We start from the raw sequence: 23,961 nt of genomic DNA, 5'->3' as shown, positions 1-23,961 counted from the left end.
GTAAAACTAAACACAACACATTGATATCAGTACATGTAAATAAACAGTGAACAAACTAACAGAAAAAGATTTAACAAGCTACACAATCATACAGAACTCCTTACCAACTCCCATCTCTCTTCACACTGTCATTCCGATTCCCTGCCACCCAGATTACCTCCATTAAGCCCGCCCCCATTTCTATCTAAGCCAATCACTCTCTGCATGCATACTTTTACCCAATCAAATGAATCAAACAAAAAATAAACTCCCAATCAAATACCCTCCCATGGATTAGCCAAACAGTGTGTGTGTGTGTGTGTGTGTGTGTGTGTGTGTGTGTGTATGTGTGTGTGCCTGCCTGCCTGCCTGTGTGTGTGTGTGTGTGTGTGTGTGTGTGTGTGTGTGTGTGTGTGTGTGTGTGTGTGTGTGTGTGTGTGTGTGTGTATGTGTGTGTGTGTCCATGTGTGTGTGTGTGTGTGCGTGCCTGCCAGTGTGTATTTAGGATAGTGTATTCTATGTCTTGTCATTTGTATGTATAATCCAGTGTGTTATTGTAGTAGAAGATAGTGTGTTAGATAGTGTGTGAATGTCGTGTCTCTTCAAGACCTTCCTGGTAGGCGTTATTTCCTTCAAAATCGTAAATGTCCAAAAATGTGTGTTTGTCACTCCTTCTATGAAACTGAGCTTTTTAAAGATAACATCTGAACTTCAAGTTCTAGAACTCTTGTCACCATGGTCACCATGGTCACCAACCCTGATCCTGACTGGCTGCCCCAGAGCCCTAACACACCTGGCAGGGTTGCCAGATGGGGCGGGTTACCGCCGAATGGGCTACTTTTGATCACACTGGGCCGCAAAAAAAGCATTTGGGCGGTTGGGCTGGATAAATAGCATTTTAGGCGGTATCAATCAGTGCGTGAAAGTTACAAAATGTGTGAAGTTAAAACACACACTCTAGTAGCTACATACAATGTGCAGGTTTTATTTTATTTTACAAACATCATTGGCAACAGACGTACAGTTTAGGAGCAGGATATGGGCACCTGCCCAATAGTAATTAGCGGTTTTCTGACAATATAGGTTTTTTGTGGATTTAGCGGTTTTTAGACTGTGGTTATGCTGGAAATTGTCAATCCTATCTGGCAACCCTGACACCTGGTTCAAGTTGCAGGCTTTTGTTCCAACCTAGCATTCACACACACACACACACACACCTGAGTTAAACAGTCACCCATGACAAAGGCGTCGGCTGGATCAGGTGTGTTTAGTGCTGGGCTGGACCGCTTGCCAGGACCAGGGTTGGCCAACCCTTCTACGCCCACCTCCCTACCAGGTCTGTCTGTCTGAGCATGGGATATACACAGCCTCAACTTCAGGTGGACTGGACTCATATGTGACAGCAGCTGGTGAAACCATTTTAAATAAATGTCAACGTTGTTGAAAATCAATGACACACTCGCTAGTCAAGCCAAAACATTGCAGGGCAATGGACTCGGTGAGTAATCCCCACTACTCTACACTAACTAGGTAGTAGTTAGTGGGGATTACTCACTGAATCCATTGCATTGCATTGTTTTTTTGCCTGACTACCGAGTGTGTCATTGATTTAAAAAAATCTATCAACATTTCTGACACAGTCTGGTCCAATGCTTGGATTTGTAATGCTTGGATTTCAGAAATACATTTCAGCGTTGTTGAGAATCACAACACAAACTCGCTAGTCAAGCCAAAAATACTTCAATGCAATGGATTGGGTGAGTAATCCCCACTGCTACCTAGTTAACTACAACACTACTTTACATTGTTAGCAGGCTCACAAAACAAGCTGTGTTAGTCGACTAGCGATTGACTATCGATGCATTGATTTTCAACAACGCTGAAATGTATTGTACGTTTTTTCGAAAGGAAAGTCTCAATGTCACACTTATTTACATTTTTCTGAATAAAAGTCTGAACGGTCGGTTGGCGACTTGTTCCCGGTTTGGCCAGCTGCTGTCACGTATTATACTGTCACGTATTATACTGTCACGTATTATACTGTCACGTATTTTACTGTCACGTATTACACTGTCACCTATTACACTCTCCAACTAAACTGGCCTCTGTCTGTACGAGCCTCCGTCTGACAGGGAGGGGCCTGAGTGGTGAACACAAGCCTCTGCTCTTGGTTTGCTGTGGGGGGGTGGGGGTGGCTGAAGCTAGCCTAGGTGTGGGGGGGTGGCTGAAGCTAGCCTAGGTGTGGGGGGGTGGGGGTGGCTGAAGCTAGCCTAGGTGCGGGGGGGTGGGGCTGGCTGAAGCTAGCCTAGGTGTGGGGGGGTGGGGGTGGCTGAAGCTAGCCTAGGTGCGGGGGGTGGGGCTAGCTGAAGCTAGCCTAGGTGAGCTAGGTACTAGGTACTAGCTACTCTCTCCGTCAGAAGGAGGCTCGACGACGCGCGGACGGTTTCAAAAAAGCGATTATTTCGTCAACGTTAAAGGACAGTTAACCTTCACCTGAGCCTTGAGTCCCTTATATCCCTGTGCAATGTATATACGGTATGCGTGTGTGTGTGTGTGTGTGTGTGTGTGTGTGTGTGTGCGTGCGTGCGTGCGTGTGTGCTCGCGTGCGGAACACGTGTTGTTGTAATAAGTACTGACCGCCATACTAACCTGTGTCCGTAATGACCGTTCATTTCCTGTTTGATCTTTTTTTACATGCTTTCTTTAAACTCCGCTACTTTATGACGCCTACTTCCGTCCCAACCCCCCTCGAACTTGTGACGAATCCATCCAATCAAAATGCACTATGAAACCCACATGTGTCCATCCATGAACAAAAACCTCGCCCGGCCAATCGCACTGGTTGTTCAATCAACCTCCAAAAATGCCGCTATAAACCATTCATCTGCAACATCCACATGTAGATGGTTTGTAATTTTTTGGAGACTCTCTTATTTAAGATGCATCCATTTTTTCCCCTAGTTGTGGCTGTTGATGATGATGATGACGATGATGATGGTGCATGTGCCTGACTCCTCACCCCCTCAATGACCCCCCCTTCCCTTAACCTTTGACCCTTTGACCCAGGCTGGTTGATGACTCCTCACTGAACTGACCGCCCAAACATTGTGCTCAAACATACACCCGTCGGCCCGATTCTAAACCGACCACTAACCCCTCTACCCCTCTACCCGCCCCACCACCACCCTCTACCCCATAAGCACTTACCATAGATCTGACAGGGCTGGGTAAGTTAGTGATATGGTAACATGGTTGGGGGAGGGGTAACTATGGTAACATGATTGGGGGAGGGGTAAGTGATATGGTAACATGATTGGGGGAGGGGTAACTATGGTAACATGATTGGGGGAGGGGTAACTATGGTAACACGATTGGGGGAGGGGTAAGTGATATGGTAACATGATTGGGGGAGGGGTAACTATGGTAACATGATTGGGGGAGGGGTAACTATGGTAACACGATTGGGGGAGGGGTAAGTGATATGGTAACAGGATTGGGGGAGGGGTAACTATGGTAACACGATTGGGGGAGGGGTAACTATGGTAACACGATTGGGGGAGGGGTAACTATGGTAACACGATTGGGGGAGGGGAACTATGGTAACAGGATTGGGGGAGGGGTAAGTGATATGATAACATGATTGGGGGAGGGGTAACTATGGTAACCTGATTGGAGGAGGGGTAACTATGGTAACAGGATTGGGGGAGGGGTAAGTGATATAGTAACAGGATTGGAGGAGAGGAACTATGGTAACAGGATTGGGGGAGGGGTAACTATGGTAACATGGTACATTCTTCTAATGCCATGTGGATTTCTTGCCATCTTGCTTCCCTTTAATCTGGTCAGACCTGAACAAGTGCATTATGGGATTGATGATGGTGGTCTGGGACTGGGATCCCTAAGGATGACACACACACTGATACACACACTGACACACACACTGACACAGACTGATACACACACTGACACACACACTGATACACACACTGATACACACACTGACACAGACTGATACACACACTGATACACACACTGATACACACACTGACACACACACTGATACACACACTGATACAGACTGATACACACACTGACACACACACTGACACACACACTGACACACACACTGATACACACACTGACACACACACTGATACACACACTGATACACACACACACTGATACACACACTGACACACACACACTGATACACACACTGACACACACACACTGACACACACACTGATACACACACTGACACACACACTGATACACACACTGATACACACACTGACTCACACACTGACACACACACTGATACACACACTGACTCACACACTGATACACACACTGACACACACACTGATACACACACTGACACACACACTGACTCACACACTGACACACACACTGACTCACACACTGATACACACACTGATACACACACTGACACACACACTGATACACACACTGATACACACACTGACACACACACTGATACACACACTGACACACACACTGATACACACACTGACACACTGATACACAGACACACACACACACACATACACACACACAGGCACACAGACACACGCGCACACACACACACACACGCACACGCACACGCACACACACACACACACACACACACACACACACACACACACACACACACACAGTGATTGGGAGAGGTCAGTAGATGAGAGGAGGACAGGTGACTGGGTGTAAAGCTTCTCCCATGGCAGAGTAGGAGTGTTGTGCATGCTGCCTCACTGAATGCCCTGCCCAGGACCACACACACACACACACACACACACACACACACACACACACACACACACACACACTGTAACATAAGTAGATACACACACATCATATAAACACTCTCAATCAAACAAGTGAATACCCTAACACACACACACACACACACACACACACACACACACACACACAATGCCATAGTGGAGGTGCTCTAAATAGGACCTGCATGAGACTCCTGCTGCCTCCCCTCCCTCTAGAATCCCCACACCCCAAAACCTTCTCCCCCTTTCTCCCCCCTCCTCCCCCCCCGGTCGACGGTTAAAGGACACTGCACACACTCCCCCGCTTGGGACACTTAACAAAAGAAGCCTTGCTTTTTTCTCTTTTTTTTGGAAAGTAGCTTTTCCTCAGTAAAGTTAGAAAGCTTTTTTTTTTTGCAACGCGAACGGCTTTTGTTCAAAGTGCTTTGCAGTCGTCTTGTCCCACCGCTCAACACCCTTGTGTCGCCTTCCAGCCTTCCAGCCTTCCAGGACGCAGATCTAGAATCAGCTTGAGCGAGCCTTGTGGGTGACGGTGGAGGGCACCAACTCGTGTTTTCGATACGTTTGACCCTCTTTGATGATAGACTCACGTGTCCCCGCTCGCACTCCTCGTTCGCTAGTTTTGGGATCAATTTGACATTGACAATGTTCGAATCCAGCAGTCTGTCCTTCAACCCAGAAACCACCCCCTCCCCCTCCCCCTCCCCCTCCTTCTCCCCTTCCTCCCTCCCTCCCTCCTTCCCTTCCTCCTTACTGGTGACATGAGTGTGTGTCACCTGACTCCGGTAGCCGTTCCTTCTTCGGAGGAGAGCGCTGCCATTAGCTTTTGTGGCGTTGCATTAGCATGCTGTGGACTAGCTAGCTCCATGGGTTGTGAGGTGCGTTTGCCTTGAAAGGATCAGTGCATTTGGTTGTGTTTTTACCAGAATACCCCCCTCTCCCCTGCACTACTACTACTACTACTACTACTACTACTACTACTACTACTACTACTACTACTACTACTACTACTACTACTACTACTTTACTACTTCCTTATTCTACTACTACTTATACTACTCACCCCAAATTGGATGACAGTAGTTAGGTTTTGATGACCTATTATGATTTGCCTTTTCCCTCTGTATCGATTCTCTCTTTTCCGTTTGGTTTCTCACCTCTCTGGTATGCCCGAGCCTGTACAAGTCTTGCCGTTGTTGTTGTTTTTTTGGTTTGATTTGATTCAAGTTCTGGTTTGGTCCGTTTGTTTGTGTTGGTTTGATTTGGTTTGAATTCCCCCTCAGTTTTGGTTTTGAACTTTTTTGGGTTTGGTTTATTTTTAGGGAAGGAAAGTGTTCACTGATTGTTGCCCTGGCAACTGCTAATATTGTCCTCCTCTCTATCCCTGCACCTCCTGGTTCCATATTCCTCTCTCTACCTTCTCCCTCTGTTTTCTATCACTCTCTCCACCTTCCTTTCTCTTCATTTATATCTCTATCTGCAACTATCCCCCTCTCTCTCTCACTCTCACTCTCTCTCCCTCTCACTCTCTCTCACTCTCTCTCACTCTCTATCCCCCTCTCTCTCTTACTCTCACTCTCTCTCCCTCTCTCTCACTCTCTATCCCCCTCTCTCTCTCTATCCCTCTCTCTCGCTCTCTCTCTCTCTCTCACACTGTCTCTGTCTCCCCTCTCTCTGTCTCCCCTCTCTCCCTCTCTCTCTCTCTCCCTCTCTCCCTCTCACTCTCTCTCACTCTTTCTCCCTCTCTCCCTCTCACTCTCTCTCACTCTATCCCTCTCTCTTGCTCTCTCTCTTTCTCTCTCTCTCTCACTGTCTCTGTCTCCTCTCTCCCTCTCTCCCTCTCACTCTCTCTCACTCTCTCTCCCTCTCACTCTCTCTCACTCTATCCCCCTCTCTTGCTCTCTCTCTCTGTCTCCCCTCTCTCCCCCTCTCTCTCTCTCTCTCTCTCCCCCCCTCCCTCCCCCTCCCTCTCTCTCTCTGGTCTATGTGGTGGTGTGTGTGTAGAATAACTTCATCAACCTGAGTTTCCTGAGGCTGTTCAGGGCGGCTCGTCTCATCAAGCTGCTGAGGCAGGGAGAGACCATCCGTATCCTGCTCTGGACCTTCGTCCAGTCCTTCAAGGTACCTCACACACACACACACACACACACACATGCATGCACACACGCACACACACACACATGCATGCACACACGCACACACACACACACACACACACACACACACACACACATACGCACAGACATGCACACACACACACGCACATACGCACAGACATGCACACACACACGCGCACATACGCACACACACACACACACACACACGCACATACGCACAGACATGCACACACACACATACACGCACGCACATACGCACACACACACACACACATCCACGCACATACGCACAGACATGCACACACACACACACACACCAGGGTTTCCGTTAGAAAAAATTGCCGCCGGACATCGTGTCCGGGAAGATTTCGATTTACCGGACAAACGTGATATATTCCGGTCATCATATTAAAATCTAAAAAAAAAAAAAAAAAAAAAAAAAAAAAATCTAATATAGCTGTTTGTCGCGGTGATTACTGTTGTGTAGCGGCCTATATATGCCATTTAATGTCTATTTCTCATCCGATACGATTAGATGCGAGCTATATAATATATAATAATATAACATGATTCGCATGCGCGCTATGCCATTATGTCCAGCGCTGAACGGGCGCCTCACTGGGAACTGAACAGACAGCATCGATCAATGAACAGACTCCACATTACGTTAACTGAAGTTTGTTAAATTGTTTGGGATTAATGTGAGTTTTCTATTTTCTCTTTCCAGTTTTACCCTTTTTTTTATCAATAAAACAACGTCATTTCTATAACCAGGTCTCGCTGGTTGGGAAGGCATTTCGTTTAGCTGCCTGTCAAATCATACTTAATCGGACTCGGGAGTATGTCAATGAGGAGAACATAACTGTTTATTGAGAAACAATAGGCAGGCTGGGATACGTATATAAAGAAATACCACAATGTCTAGATGTATAACATTTTATTGAACAGTGCAAGCATGTAGGCTTCTGGCGTGACATCGTACCCCTAACGTTCTTAGGGCTTGTTTGAAAAGCTTAGACTGAAAGTTAGTGCCCTGGTCAGATTGTATAACAAGAGGAAGACCGAATGTGGAAAAAAACGTTGTTAAAGCTTTCACCACTGAGCTGGCTGATATGTTACGCAACGGAACAGCTTCGGGAAAACGAGTAGCAGCGCACATAATAGTAAGCAAATACTGACTTCCACTTTTAGTCCTAGGCAAAGGTCCAACACAATCAATTATTACACGTTCAAATGGCTCCCCTATAGCAAGAATGGGATGCAATGGTGCGGGTGGAATGGATTGATTAGGCTTACCCGCCATCTGACAAGTATGGCAACAGCGGCAGTGCTTGGCAACATCCGCCTTCAGTCCGGGCCAAAAGAAATGTTTCAATATCAGCTGATAAGTTTTAGTTATACCTAAATGTCCTGACCACTGGCTCTCATGTGCTACAGATAACACCTGTTGTCTATAACCCACAGGCACAACCACTTGTTTTACAGTATTCCACTCACAACCATTTGCATTAGGAGGAGACCATTTACGCATTAATATCCCATCGTTAAGGAAATAAACTACGTTGCCCCCTATTTCAGATTCCTCACTAGCTGCATGTAAAAAACATTTGTTTAATGACTGATCAGCTACTTGAGCGACACGCAATCGCTCGCCGGTTACAGGCAGAGATAGGCTGTCAGCGGATGGTATGGTAGGACTCGGGGAGGATGGTAACTCTACCACTTTCTCCCTGGGAGAAGCTGAAACAATCGGGTTCTCATCCCTTTCAGAAAAGGCTTGCATAATCACACTATCACAGAGAGAAACATCGCTATCCTCCTCTCTGCCTCGACTCGATTGTGCACGAGTTATAGCGCACACCGGAAACAACCGCTGTTTTGCATCTCCAGCCTACACATTAGGAGTCATCATCATGCCGGTGTCAAATCATATCATAATAAAATAAATACATAGCCTATATATTCGTCTTTTTTAAAATAGAAGGAATCAGAATGTGAACTTTAGCGAATTGTATTCAAATTGTGCTTAGAGGGAATTATTTTCACCGGACATTTATGTCCGACGAGTTTTCAATTTGTCGGACTTCAACAACTTTTACCGGACAAAGTCCGGGAATTACCGGTTAACGGAAACCCTGACACACACACGCACATACACGCACACATACACCCCCATACGCACAGACATGCACACACACACACACACACGCACATACACGCACACATACACTCACATACGCACAGACATGCACACACACACACACACGCACATACACGCACACATACACGCACGCACACACACATACGCACACACAGAGATGCACGCACACATACACGCACACACACACACATACACACACATACGCACACACACACACACATACGCACAGACATGCACACACACACACATACACACACACATACACATACATGCACACGCACACATACACGCACATACGCACACACACACAGACATGCACACACAGAGATGCACACATACACACACACACATACGCACACACGCATGCAAGCACACACATACACGCACAGACATGCATGCACACACACACACTTTCTCTGAGTACTTCCTGCGTGTGTGTGTGTGTGTGTACGCGTGTGTGAGTGTAGGATATTTTAATTGGTACTTGGTTGAAATAGATCACAAGTAAAGCTTCTGAGTTATAGACTATTTATTCAATCAAAGTTACATACAGGTTACAGCATTCCTCTCTGATGTCATAGAGAGGGCTCTGATGTCATAGAGAGGGCTCTGATGTGTGTGTGTGTGTGTGTGTGTGTGTGTGTGTGTGTGTGTGTGTCTGTGTGTGTGTGTGTCTGTGTGTGTGTGTCTAGGCGCTGCCGTATGTGTGCCTGCTCATCGCCATGCTGTTCTTCATCTATGCCATCATCGGGATGCAGGTGAGTGGACAGACCTCTTCTACCCCAGACCAGCAGTTCGAGCAGCTATCTGCCCCAACTGTCACCACCTGGGAACCCCCTGGTCGTGTTCTGGTGTGGTCCAGTGGTCTAGTACCCACGGGGTACCCACGGGTTCAAATCTGTCCCATGCCCTGCTGACAGGCCCTCTCCTCCTTGCGTTCCTGTCTACCTACACTATCTCTATCCCATATGTACAGTAAGAGTGGGACTGCCCCATAGAAATAAAGAAATACATTAAAAAAAACTCACTGGCTCGCTAACTGGCTGTGTTGCGTTACAGTTAAGCTCAAATTGAGCTGTCAGACTTATTCCTGGGGGAGCGTGGCTGTCTACCTACACTATCTCTATCCCATATGTACAGTAAGAGTGGGACTGCCCCATAGAAATAAAGAAATACATTAAAAAAAACTCACTGGCTCGCTAACTGGCTGTGTTGCGTTACAGTTAAGCTCAAATTGAGCTGTCAGACTTATTCCTGGGGGAGCGTGGCTGGCCCGTACCCTGACCCACGCACATGTGGCACCGGCGGAAAGCTTCTCAGATTGTCAACAGTCATCAGAACAAAACAATATGCTTAGGGGTACAACCCACTGAAAATTATGGAGTAAGTCCCAAATAATAAAATATGGGAAAAAAGAAAAGAAAATGGCGTCAACAGTCGTTTGTTTTGCGCTACCCACCTGGGCGGCGCGGTCGTGCGGTTACCGTGGCCCCCCGGATTTGAGTTATTGTGTGAAAAAACACTTGAAGGTAATGGTTCTAGGAGGAGTGTTGGATGTTGACAGTATAGTGATGTTGACAGTGTAGTGATGTTGACAGTGTAGTGGTGTTGACAGTGTAGTGGTGTTGACAGTGTAGTGGTGTTGACAGTGTAGTGGTGTTGACAGTGTAGTGGTGTTGACAGTGTAGTGATGTTGACAGTGTAGTGGTGTTGACAGTAGTGGTGTTGACAGTGTAGTGGTGTTGACAGTGTAGTGGTGTTGACAGTGTAGTGGTGTTGACAGTGTAGTGGTGTTGACAGTGTAGTGATGTTGACAGTGTACTGGTGTTGACAGTAGTGATGTTGACAATGTAGTGGTGTTGACAGTGTACTGGTGTTGACAGTAGTGATGTTGACAATGTAGTGGTGTTGACAGTGTAGTGGTGTTGACAGTGTAGTGGTGTTGACAGTAGTGATGTTGACAGTGTACTGGTGTTGACAGTGTAGTGGTGTTGACAGTGTAGTGGTGTTGACAGTGTAGTGATGTTGACAGTGTAGTGGTGTTGACAGTGTAGTGGTGTTGACAGTGTAGTGGTGTTGACAGTGTAGTGGTGTTGTGTTGGATGTTGACAGTGTAGTGGTGTTGACAGTGTAGTGGTGTTGACAGTGTAGTGGTGTTGTGTTGGATGTTGACAGTGTAGTGGTGTTGACAGTGTAGTGGTGTTGACAGTGTAGTGATGTTGACAGTGTAGTGGTGTTGACAGTGTAGTGGTGTTGACAGTGTGGTGGTGTTGACAGTAGTGGTGTTGACAGTGTAGTGGTGTTGACAGTGTAGTGGTGTTGACGGTGTAGTGGTGCTGACAGTGTAGTGATGTTGACAGTATACTGCCGTACAAAGGCAAAAGGCAGTAACTTAAATTTTGGTCAAAATGAGTAGAAAATCATATTTGTGACATTAAAGACATTCTTTATCATGTGGCCAAATATCCTGTCTCTACTGTGTATTTTCGAGAAAATAGGGGTCGTATTTACAGTAACTTCAAAAAAGCCTAGAGAAACCCAGGCAAACCACAGCAACTTGAGTTGCGGTATTCTGGCTTTGTCTCGCTGCGCTGAACTGCGGAGTTACTGTAGCGCACTGCGAAGTTACTGTACTCTGCCTTTGGTTTGGAACACTTAAAAAGTGAGGTTATTCTTAGCTGTAGCTAGCTAGTTAGCTTACAAGCAAGTGATTACGAACAACGATCTTGACAGCAGAACTGCTCCCAGACGCGATCAGAATTGTAAAACAATTAACAAAGGCAATTAATAGCCATATAGTTGGTCACCCAATGATCTGAAATCATGATGGCAAATCCTGACACTGTGACACTGACAGCCCAGCACGTCTCTCTGACAGACAAGCTAACGTAGCGTCCCACACTGACACACAGCGCTGCCTTGCCCCCTGGCAGACAGACACATCCACAGACCAAACGATAAGCACAAAGCACAGCCGTAATTAATAGACAAACGCCTACCTTTTTCTATAACCGAATCGCGGTAAATCCATTCCAATTATTTGGATAAGCAGACGCCCTTCCAGATAAATCCAGATACAATTCCTGATTGGTATGCAAAACATATCAAATGTTTTGTTTTGCATAGCTGATATGCCAGATCGATGTCATATGTCACCAATCAGTCAACGTGGATGAAAAATACTCCATCCATTCGTGTTACTGCATTCAGCTACTGAAGCTAAATTGTTTTGCAGCCAATTGGCTATTGCCAGAACTTCATCTGGGAGTAATGACAGTATTTTGAAGTTACAAACATAATGCTTGGAGTTATTTAAACATGTAATTGTATGCAGGCCCCATATGGCAAATTAGATTATTGTCCATATTAATTATTATCCAAAAATAATTGAAATAATTTTATCTTATAAGATACTTGGAACAACATAAGAACACCATAATATAATAATGTCACTCTATATCCATATCAAAATAAGGATTTCTATCATATTTCTCATTATACTGGTTTTTTATTGGGATCAAAACTTAAGTGACAAGATGAAATTGAAGTTACTGCCTTTTGCCTTGGCATCAGTGGCGTAGCGGACAGGCCCGCAAGCGACGCACCGCGGGGGGGCCCCAGCCACTAGGGGGCCCCCTAACATTGGTTGCTAGCACCCCCTCTCATTGCTCTCACTTGTCTGTACCTTTTGCCCGCCACGAATAAATGCATATAGAGGAAACACTGTCGGACTCTAAAAAACGCACGTTTTTTTTTTACCTCCGTTGCGAAAGGGCCCCCGCCGCCACCTTGCGGGGGGGCCTCGGGATTTTGCGGTACACCACTGCTTGGCATGACTCTATTTTGGCAAGCCATGCAAAGGCAGAATAAAGTAACTTCCAAATAAGGGTCAAAGATCAAATCAGAGGTCAGGATTAATATGTACAAAGTATAACCTAATATAAAGACATATGGGGGTGTTCACACTTGACTTCTTTTTTTAGAAAAAAGCGCAGCCTTCACCGTCTTTTTACATACAACCCTATGGGAAAAGGAAAAAACGGCCGCCTTTTAAAAAGCGTGAGAGAAGCGCAGCTGCCGCCGCCTTTTTCAGTTGAATTTATTTAACTTTTCAGAAAGGCGCTGTGTGTCGTCAAGCGCCTTTCTGACAGCTGACCAATCAGGACGAGGAGAGTAGGTACGCGTGTACCTTCCCTAGTAACCTACTTCCCAACAACCGGTGCTCCAAGACGTCAGACCCATCAAGATGTAGCACAATGTAGCACATGTTGTAGAATGTTGTAGAATGTAGAACAACTCGTGATTGCTACTGGTGTTTCATAACGTGGTTCCAGTGTTTGCAGCATTCGGCAGAAATCTTCATTTTCCGCAACACTGTTGCAAATATACCCAGTTCAACACAACACACCTTGCAAATATACCCAGCGATAGACTTGGTAATAGTCGTAGCCTCGGGGAGTAAAAGGGAAGCCTGGTCTGCCTCTTAGACATGACTACATCGTAATGATTACAAAGATGCCACTTGAAATGCATGAAATCCTATTACATATTCGTAAAAAAAAGTGCAACTTCTCTGCTTTCAGAAACTGTTTGAATTTTTTAGATTGGGCATATAGTTCATGAATTACGATAGTTTGAAGGAACGCTGTAAAATCCTGTCTGCGCCGACAGCTCCGGTTTCGGAGCAAGACGCGAATCTATCGGCATTAGTTAAATGCATGCTCACATCCAGTCATCCGCTCACTGCTCTCATTAAAAAATCCATCAATAATATTACATAATAATAACTGTTCTGATTAGATTGCTTAGATTGTTTAATACATCAACGGGGGGGAAAGCGAGAAGAACTCTGAGCGAGTATCATGCTTCCTCCATTGAATGGAAAGTCCTATCTATTCCATTCAAAGTGTTTTAGCCTTCCCCCTTTCCACTGGTAATAAGGAATTGGCAAGAATAGATCGATATAAATAGATCAACATAATGCAGCACTATCATGCACAGATCAGCCTTAAAACATGTAACGTTAGATATATAACGGAGCGATGTATTTCTACGGAAAGGCTGACTGACGCGGGGCTCATACAATCTCCGCGTTTGTTATAGATACGAGTGCTCCGGTGTCTTGCTGGTAGTCAAATATATTTATTTATATATACAGCATATGGATGTTACGTGCCTGTTACCTGCCGCTTTCAGTTCTAGTAGTTTAGATCACGCAACCAGGGAAACGCCGACATGTGTTAAAGGGAGCAAGACGCGAATCTACCGGCATTTGACTCATGAGTGAACGGCGAAAATGGCTGGACGGCACAGCTTGGGATTCCATTTAAGTTACAGGGAACTATGTGTGAAAGAGGCTTAAATGTTGAAATTAACAGTAATACAATATTCATTGATAAAATGACATAAGGGATGGAAAGGGGTTTTAGAAGGGGGATGATGAAGCACGCTGGACTGAGGAACAGCATAGGCATAGGACATACATAGCATAGTCGTAGCCTCTGGGAGTTAAAGGGAAGCCTTGTCTGCCTCTTAGACATGACTACATCGTAATGATTACAAAGATGCCACTTGAAATGCATGAAATCCAAGTTTATTACATATTCACCTAGTATTTGACTGACTGTCAGTCACGAATGGTCCCAGTATTGTGGCTTCAGTTGGGTTGTAATTGTGCTTGCTGCAGAGCACAATATGTTATTCCTGATATTTTTTGTTTTAATCCTGTTCTTTTACCAACTGCTAAGACAACAATAAAGTAAACTAGTTACTTTAGCTAGCTAAAGATATTGGCCCCCCAAATCATTTTACAACTTGTTATAATTATGTTACGATGTTTCTCCGCATTGAAGGTATATAAGCAACGCAGGGTGCGCTCGTAAATTCGCTCTGAGAGCGCCGGAGCGCACACTGGGTTCAACGTCATAAAGGGACCAGGTAATTTGATTGGACAAGAGGCATTCCATGAGTGCTGATCAGATTTCCAGGGCGAATTTACGAACGCAGCTAGCGAACAGAAGACGAAAAAACCGTCAGATCAGATATATAAACAGGTTATTTTGATAAACTGGACACATTTTGGGAATATATATGGTTACTTTCTCACCTGAAAACATATTAAAACTTCATAAAATGACATGTTAACACTTGTATTGCCAAAATTACAGCTTTTAGCCAATGGGGGTTTAAAATGGACGATTTAAATTGCCTGCTGCTAGCCGGTGCGAAATGCATTCTGGGAAAAAGGCGGTGAAGGCTGCGCTTTTTTCCCATGGGTTGTATGTAAAAAGGCGGTGAAAAGGCGGTGAAAAGTCAAGTGTGAACACCCCCTAAAACTGCCACATATCCAGTGATCTGCCTGGAACTATTTTGGCTGGACAACAAGTCATTTTTCTCAGTTCTGCACTCTGGGAAGTTACTGCCTTTTGCCTTTGTAGGGCAGTATTGTGATGTTGACAGTATAGTGTTGTTGTCTGATGTTGACAGTAAGTAAGTAAGTAAGTAAGTAAGTAAAGCTTTATTTATATAGCACCTTTCATAGAGAAATGCAGCTCAAAGTGCTTTACAACAGGAATAAGAACATAAAGTGAATATAAAAACATATATAAAAACATATACAAGCATAGAATTAATATAAAAGCAGGGGAAAACAGTAAAAAGAAAACGTAAAGATAAATTACAATAAAATAAATGTTAAAAAAGGAAACAATGTACAACCTCTGCCTTAACGATCCGGCAGCGTCAGATCACAGTATTTTAACCAACTGGATTTGTACTGTCATCTGTCAACTGGACCTATAGCCTAACAAACTAGAGAACCATGCCTGCTCACCTCAGACTAGAGAACCAGACCCGTTCACCTCAGACTAGAGAACCACGCCTGTTCACCTCAGACTAGAGAACCAGTGTGTTCACCTCAGACTAGAGAACCAGTGTGTTCACCTCAGACTAGAGAACCAGTGTGTTCACCTCAGACTAGAGAACCAGACACGTTTACCTCAGACTAGAGAACCAGACCTGTTCACCTCAGACTAGAGAACCAGTGTGTTCACCTCAGACTAGAGAACCAGACACGTTTACCTCAGACTAGAGAACCAGACACGTTCACCTCAGACTAGAGAACCAGATACGTTCACCTCAGACTAGAGAACCAGTGTGTTCACCTCAGACTAGAGAACCAGACCCGTTCACCTCAGACTAGAGAACCAGACCCGTTCACCTCAGACTAGAGAACCAGACCTGTTCACCTCAGACTAGAGAACCAGACCTGTTCACCTCAGACTAGAGAACCAGTGTGTTCACCTCAGACTAGAGAACCAGTGTGTTCACCTCAGACTAGAGAACCAGACCTGTTCACCTCAGACTAGAGAACCAGACCCGTTCACCTCAGACTAGAGAACCAGACCTGTTCACCTCAGACTAGAGAACCAGTGTGTTCACCTCAGACTAGAGAACCAGTGTGTTCACCTCAGACTAGAGAACCAGACCTGTTCACCTCAGACTAGAGAACCAGACCCGTTCACCTCAGACTAGAGAACCAGACCTGTTCACCTCAGACTAGAGAACCAGTATGTTCACCTCAGACTAGAGAACCAGTGTGTTCACCTCAGACTAGAGAACCAGTGTGTTCACCTCAGACGAGAGAACCAGCCTGTTCACCTCAGACTAGAGTGTTCACCTCAGACTAGAGAACCAGTGTGTTCACCTCAGACTCAGACTAGAGAACCAGTGTGTTCACCTCAGATTAGAGAACCAGTGTGTTTACCTCAGACTCAGACTAGAGAACCAGTGTGTTCACCTCAGACTAGAGAACCAGTGTGTTCACCTCAGACTAGAGAACCAGTGTGTTCACCTCAGACTATAATTTTAATAATTTTGCCATTTAGCAGACGCTTTTAATCCAAAGCGATTTACAATTAGGACCCGTTGGGCATTCCCCCTGGAGTAACTGAGGGCTAAGTGCCTTACTCAAGGGCACACTAGTAGTGGTGTGGTTTCAGGCGGGATTTGAACTCACAACCTTCCGATCACAAGTCCAACTCACTATCCACTAGACCACCTCTACCACTAGAGAACCAGCCTGTTCACCTCAGACTAGAGAACCAGTGTGTTCACCTCAGACTAGAGAACCAGACCTGTTCACCTCAGACTAGAGAACCAGTGTGTTCACCTCAGTGTGTTCACCTCAGTTGACAGTGTAGTGGTGTTGACAGTGTAGTGATGTTGACAGTGTAGTGATGTTGACAGTGTAGTGGTGTTGACAGTGTAGTGGTGTTGACAGTGTAGTGGTGTTGACTTTTTTTGATTTAATTTGATTTTTATTTGGAATTTACAATAGAATCATTTATGCATCATGACACTAAGTAATGTCCAGAGGATAGCACTTGAAAGCATTATTTAAAACACTTATTTCCAAAGTGGTCCTCGATAGAAACATAAAATGAATAAAACAAAACATCACATCATAAAACAGAATAAAAAACAGTATAAGAACACAGTATAAAGAAACACATATTAAAACACACAATATGGAAACATAAAGTGAAACAAAACAAAACGGAAACACCCTCTCTTCTCCCCATAAATATGACTTCACTTTTGTTTTAAAGATGGCTTTGCTTTGGCTTTGCTGAATATGCAGAGGCAGATGGTTCCATAAAGAAATCCCAGTATAGAAAAATGCTCCTACATGACATAATACTTCCTCTTGTATTATAATCATGTATACTTCTCTCCATATCTATATTACAGTTCATATATTCAGGGGCCCGGTTATGAACTATATCAAACATAATGGTTGAGTTTTTGTTGTTTTACTCGATCCTCTACAGGTGACAGTGTAGTGGTGTTGACAGTGTAGTGGTGTTGACAGTGTAGTGGTGTTGACAGTGTAGTGGTGTTGACAGTGTAGTGGTGTTGACAGTGTAGTGGTGTTGACAGTGTAGTGGTGTTGACAGTGTAGTGATGTTGACAGTGTAGTGATGTTGACAGTGTAGTGATGTTGACAGTGTAGTGGTGTTGACAGTGTAGTGATGTTGACAGTGTAGTGGTGTTGACAGTGTAGTGATGTTGACAGTGTAGTGATGTTGACAGTGTAGTGGTGTTGACAGTGTAGTGATGTTGACAGTGTAGTGGTGTTGACAGTGTAGTGGTCTTGACAGTGTAGTGATGTTGACAGTGTAGTGGTGTTGACAGTGTAGTGATGTTGACAGTGTAGTGGTGTTGACAGTGTAGTGGTGTTGACAGTGTAGTGGTGTTGACAGTGTAGTGATGTTGACAGTGTAGTGGTGTTGACAGTGTAGTGGTGTTGACAGTGTAGTGATGTTGACAGTGTAGTGATGTTGACAGTGTAGTGATGTTGACAGTGTAGTGGTGTTGACAGTGTAGTGATGTTGACAGTGTAGTGGTGTTGACAGTGTAGTGGTGTTGACAGTGTAGTGATGTTGACAGTGTAGTGGTGTTGACAGTGTAGTGATGTTGACAGTGTAGTGGTGTTGACAGTGTAGTGATGTTGACAGTGTAGTGGTGTTGACAGTGTAGTGGTGTTGACAGTGTAGTGGTGTTGACAGTGTAGTGATGTTGACAGTGTAGTGGTGTTGACAGTGTAGTGGTGTTGACAGTGTAGTGGTGTTGACAGTGTAGTGGTGTTGACAGTGTAGTGATGTTGACAGTGTAGTGATGTTGACAGTGTAGTGATGTTGACAGTGTAGTGGTGTTGACAGTGTAGTGGTGTTGACAGTGTAGTGATGTTGACAGTGTAGTGATGTTGACAGTGTAGTGATGTTGACAGTGTAGTGGTGTTGACAGTGTAGTGGTGTTGACAGTGTAGTGGTGTTGACAGTGTAGTGGTGTTGACAGTGTAGTGGTGTTGACAGTGTAGTGGTGTTGACAGTGTAGTGGTGTTGACAGTGTAGTGGTGTTGACAGTGTAGTGATGTTGACAGTGTAGTGATGTTGACAGTGTAGTGATGTTGACAGTGTAGTGGTGTTGACAGTGTAGTGGTGTTGACAGTGTAGTGGTGTTGACAGTGTAGTGGTGTTGACAGTAGTGGTGTTGACAGTGTAGTGGTGTTGACAGTGTAGTGGTGTTGACAGTGGTGTTGTTCTCTGCAGCTGTTTGGGAACCTGGCCGTCCTGGAGGATGGAGAGAGCGCCATCACCCCACACAACAACTTCAGGACCTTCATCCAGGCTCTCATGCTGCTCTTCAGGTGTGTTTGTGCATGTGTGTGTGTGTGTGCGTGTGCGAGATGTGTGTGCATGCCTATACCATGTTTGCTGTTCATGTGTGTATTAATAGAGCCCTCTATAAGTATCGGAAAGTATTCTGTCTTCTTTTAGCTCTATACTCCCAACGGTTTGGATTTGAAATCAAACAATCAAACAGAATCAATCTCAAACGGGCTGGTAGGTCATGGACGACTTCTACAGCGGCGAGAAGAATGCTCACCATGAAAAGAAAAAGAGAAGTGTCCCACAGATGATCCAGCTAGGATCCAGCTGTGGCGCAGCAGGTAGAGGCGGCGTCTAATGATCGCTAGGCCCCGAAATTCCTCTCAATGAGCGGGCCGGCGCCTTGCGTGGTAGCTTGCCGCCATTGGTGTGTGAATGTGTGTGTGAATGGGTGAATGAGAGGCCGTTGTAAAGCGCTTTGGAATAAGGCGCTATATAACTCAGTCCATTTAGAACCGATCCTGATTGTTTTGTTGCTATCTAGGATCAGATCGAGCTGGATGGCAAATAAAGAATCAGGATCATTCTGATCCAGATGAAACGTTTTTGAACAACCGGCTCCAGGAGTGAGGATGTGTCAGAGACCATTTGGTCCGCATGTCGGCAACGAATCAGAATGTTCAGACTTTTCTTTTGAAACACAGAACTACGTTTAAACGTTGTTGAGAATCACAAACAAACACAAACGCGCTAGTCAAGCCTAAATACTGCAAGGCAATGGATTGGGTGAGTAATCCCCATTGTTACCTAGTTAACTATAACACTACTTTACATTGTTAGCAGGCTCACAAAACAAGCTGTGTTAGTTGGCTAGTGATGTGTCATTGATTTTTAATAACGTGGAAATGTATTCACATTTTTCGAAAGAAAAGTTCGATCGTTACATCGGATCCCGACATGAGGACCAAAGCATTAGAACATGACACATATGACATGAGGACCAAAGCATTAGAACATGACACATTTGCAGAATACGTCACCAGCCGAACTACAGCCACTTCATGGTGCTGTGGTTTGGGCGTGGAGAGCTTCCACTAGAACCGGCTAACTTGTCTTCATTGATGATGTCACTGTTGACAGAATTGTCCAGTGTACAGAAACATTGTGTCTGTTCCAGTACAAGCACATTTGCCTCCAAATGAATTGGACTATGCTTCATTGTACAATGAGACAATGAGCCAGACATCCTGCCATAGCAGTGGTGTTCTTCAGGGTCAAAAAGCAGAACATTATTGATTGACCAAGTCAATCTTCAGATTTAAATCCAAATGAGTATGCATTTAATTTCCTGACGATAAGGTGATTTTCTTCGACAAAAATACCTCAAAACAATAACAAATAACTGAAGATGGCCGCAGAACAGGTTTGACAGAGCATCCCCAGAGAATATAATAAACGTCTCGTGGGGGTCAATGGGGTCGCAGACATCAGGCATTTATTGCGACCACATACTGTACTAAACATGAGTACTTTATTTGGACCTTATATTATTTTTTCCAGTACTTTTTGAGCCCTGGAACAAGGGGAGGAGGGGGATGTTTAAAAACCCTCTGAATGTAATCTGTGAATGTCTACTTTGACCCCATAGTCATTGTTTTTTTATTAGAGTATTATAGAGTATTATAGAGTAGTATAGAGTAGTATAGAGTATTATAGAGTATTATAGAGTATTATAGAGTATTATAGAGTAGTATAGAGTATTATAGAGTAGTATAGAGTATTATAGAGTATTATGGAGTATTATAGAGTATTATAGAGTAGTATAGAGTATTATAGAGTATTATGGAGTAGTATGGAGTATTATAGAGTATTATAGAGTAGTATAGAGTATTAAAGAGTAGTATAGAGTATTATAGAGTATTACCGTATTTTCTGGACTATAAGTCAAATGCGGCATGAAGAGGAAACATATATAAATCGCACTGGACTATAAGTCGCATTTATTTAGAAATTGATTTCACAAAATCCAAGACCAAGAACAGACATTTAATCTGGAAAGGCAAGTTATTTAACTACACAATAGAACACAGAACAACAGGCTGAATAGGTGTCCGGTATGTTAACGTAACACATTAACAGTTATTCAGCTATACAATAGCATAAAGAACATACCTGGGAGGCTGAATAGGCTAAATTAACATAACAAGCCAGCGAGTCCAACAAGCAAGTTACTGGTAAACAAGTTCACCAAGCTCCCGTTAATGTTTCAGTTCGATTTCTTCAGTGGTACAGGAGCAGCATATAGTTGTCACAAGCCCAGAGCGGCCCAGAGCGCCCTCTTGTGGCTGTAGACGGTAATGTTTACTCCTTGGTTCATGTCAGTCAGTATGAAATTATATGTTTATACATACTGTAAGTCGCACCTGACTATAAGTCACAGGACCAGCCAAACTATGAAAAAAAGTGTGATTTATAATTAAATTAATTTAAATTAAATTAAATTATTAAATTAAATTAATTTATAGTCCGGAAAATACGGTATAGAGTATTATAGAGTAGTATAAAGTATTATAGAGTAGTATAGAGTATTATAGAGTATTATAGAGTAGTATAGAGTATTATAGAGTAGTATAGAGTATTATAGAGTATTATAGAGTATTATAGAGTATTATAGAGTAGTATAGAGTATTATAGAGTATTATAGAGTATTATAGAGTATTATAGAGTAGTATAGTGTATTATAGAGTATTATAGAGTAGAGTATTATAGCCCCCCAAAAAAGCTACGATGAACTTAATGGAAAAATACCCCCAGGGGTGCCCGAGAGGGGGGGAGGATGAGCACCCCAGTCGGACGGACACAACGGCAACAGACTTAGATAATGGACAAACGACTATGAGCAAGCAGTGTACATGCGGTAAAATCTGCAAGAACATCCATGGCTTAAAGATCCACCGAGCGAGGATGAAATGCCCGTTAGGAGTAGAAGCAACACAACGCACAGGTGTTCAACCTGGTGAGACGCAGGAGGTGCCAGGCCCAGAGTCACCCCATAGTGCCCAGAACCTCCAAGTGTTGCAGTCTAACCCCTCGAGCATCAAGTCCGACCGGAGGCGGATCAAATGGCCAGCAGCTAGCATGACTTCACTGTGGAAGCAGTTCGATGACGATGTCGACCAAATTCTGGAGGTAACGGTGAAGGGCGAGGCTGACAGGAAGCTACAGGCGATGACAACAATCATTGTCAGCATTGCAGCTGAATGGTTCGGCGTGGAGGAGAAGAAAAGCTCCGGAACATCTTACGTAAAGAACCAAAGAGCTGCAAAGATCCATAACATCAGGCAGGAGATGAAAGCGCTGAAATCCCAGTACAAGGTGGCAGGAGAGGAGGAACGCACTGGCCTGGCCCAGCTAATGTGCATCCTACGGAAAAACATCAGGATTCTCCGCCGGGCTGAGTGGCATCGGAGGCGGCGGCGTGAGAGGGCACGTAAACGTGCTGCATTCATAGCCAACCCCTTCAAGTTCATGAAGGATTTGCTCGGGCAGAAGCGCAGTGGCAAACTGGCCTCCTCGCAGGAAGAGATAGACCATCATCTGAAGCAGACGTACAGCGATCCCGCAAGAGAGCAGGAGTTGGGAGAGTGCAACATCCTCATAGACCCCCCTGAACCGGAAGAGCAATTCGACATGTCGGAGCTGCAGCTGAAGGAAGTCAGGGAGGTTGTCCGCAAAGCAAGGGCAAGCTCTGCTCCAGGACCGAGTGGCACTTCATACAAAGTGTACAAGAACTGTCCCAAACTCCTGCTGCGTCTGTGGAAACTCCTGCGAGTCTTCTGGAGAAGGGGGAGGATACCTGAACAATGGAGAGTGGCTGAAGGGGTTTGGATCCCGAAGGAGGAAAACTCCACTCAGCTAGACCAGTTCCGCATCATCTCCCTGCTGTGTGTTGAGGCAAAGGTTTTCTTCAGCACTGTTTCCAGACGGCTGTGTACCTACCTGGCAAAGAACACCTACATCGATACATCCGTCCAGAAGGGCGGTGTGTCAGGAATGCCAGGTTGTCTGGAGCATACCGGCGTGGTGACACAGCTCATTCGGGAGGGCCGAGAGAACAAAGGCAACCTGTCAGTGTTGTGGCTTGACCTGGCAAATGCATTCGGCTCCATTCCACACAAGCTGGTTCAGTTCACCTTGACGAAGCATCATGTCCCCAGCAGGTGTAGAGACCTCATCGCTGATTACTACAGCAATTTCAGGATGAGGGTCTCTTCAGGAGCAATAACATCCAGTTGGCACAAGGTGGAGATCGGTATCATCACAGGGTGCACTATCTCTGTGACACTGTTCTCCCTAGCCATGAACATGCTCACCAAGTCTGCTGAGCCAGAGTGCAGAGGGCCCCGAACGAATTCCGGACAACGGCAACCACCCATCAGGGCATTCATGGATGACCTCACAGTCACGACAGAATCAGTCCCAGGCTGCCGGTGGATTCTGAAGGGACTCGAAAAGCTAGTGGAGTGGGCCCGGATGCGTTTCAAACCCGCCAAATCAAGATCGCTGGTGCTGGGGAAAGGGAAAGTGGAGGACAAGTTCCGGTTTACCATCACAGGCACAGCCATCCCAACTATCACAGAGAAGCCAGTCAAGAGCTTGGGCAAGGTTTTTGACTGCTCTCTGAGAGACACAATATCCATCCAGTCGACCTGCACTGAGTTGGATGGCTG

General features: G+C 44.9%; 1 protein-coding gene across 1 annotated transcript in view; it reads left to right on the top strand.

The window, feature by feature from the left end:
* The window catches only part of LOC308150176 (voltage-dependent P/Q-type calcium channel subunit alpha-1A-like), a gene marked incomplete at both ends in the record, with an annotated part of 259,861 nt that overhangs the window by 182,527 nt on the left and 53,373 nt on the right, over window positions 1–23,961 (top strand). The window contains 3 exon segments of the mRNA XM_080523035.1: window positions 6,786–6,902; window positions 9,752–9,817; window positions 19,172–19,269. Of these exon segments, the coding sequence (XP_080379161.1) occupies window positions 6,786–6,902; window positions 9,752–9,817; window positions 19,172–19,269 (281 nt within the window).

The sequence above is a fragment of the Nansenia antarctica genome (genome assembly GCF_963989245.1).
Source record: "Nansenia antarctica genome assembly, chromosome: 2".
Taxonomy (NCBI): Eukaryota; Metazoa; Chordata; class Actinopteri; order Argentiniformes; family Microstomatidae; genus Nansenia; species Nansenia antarctica.
This window is presented reverse-complemented; position numbering and strand designations above follow the sequence as displayed.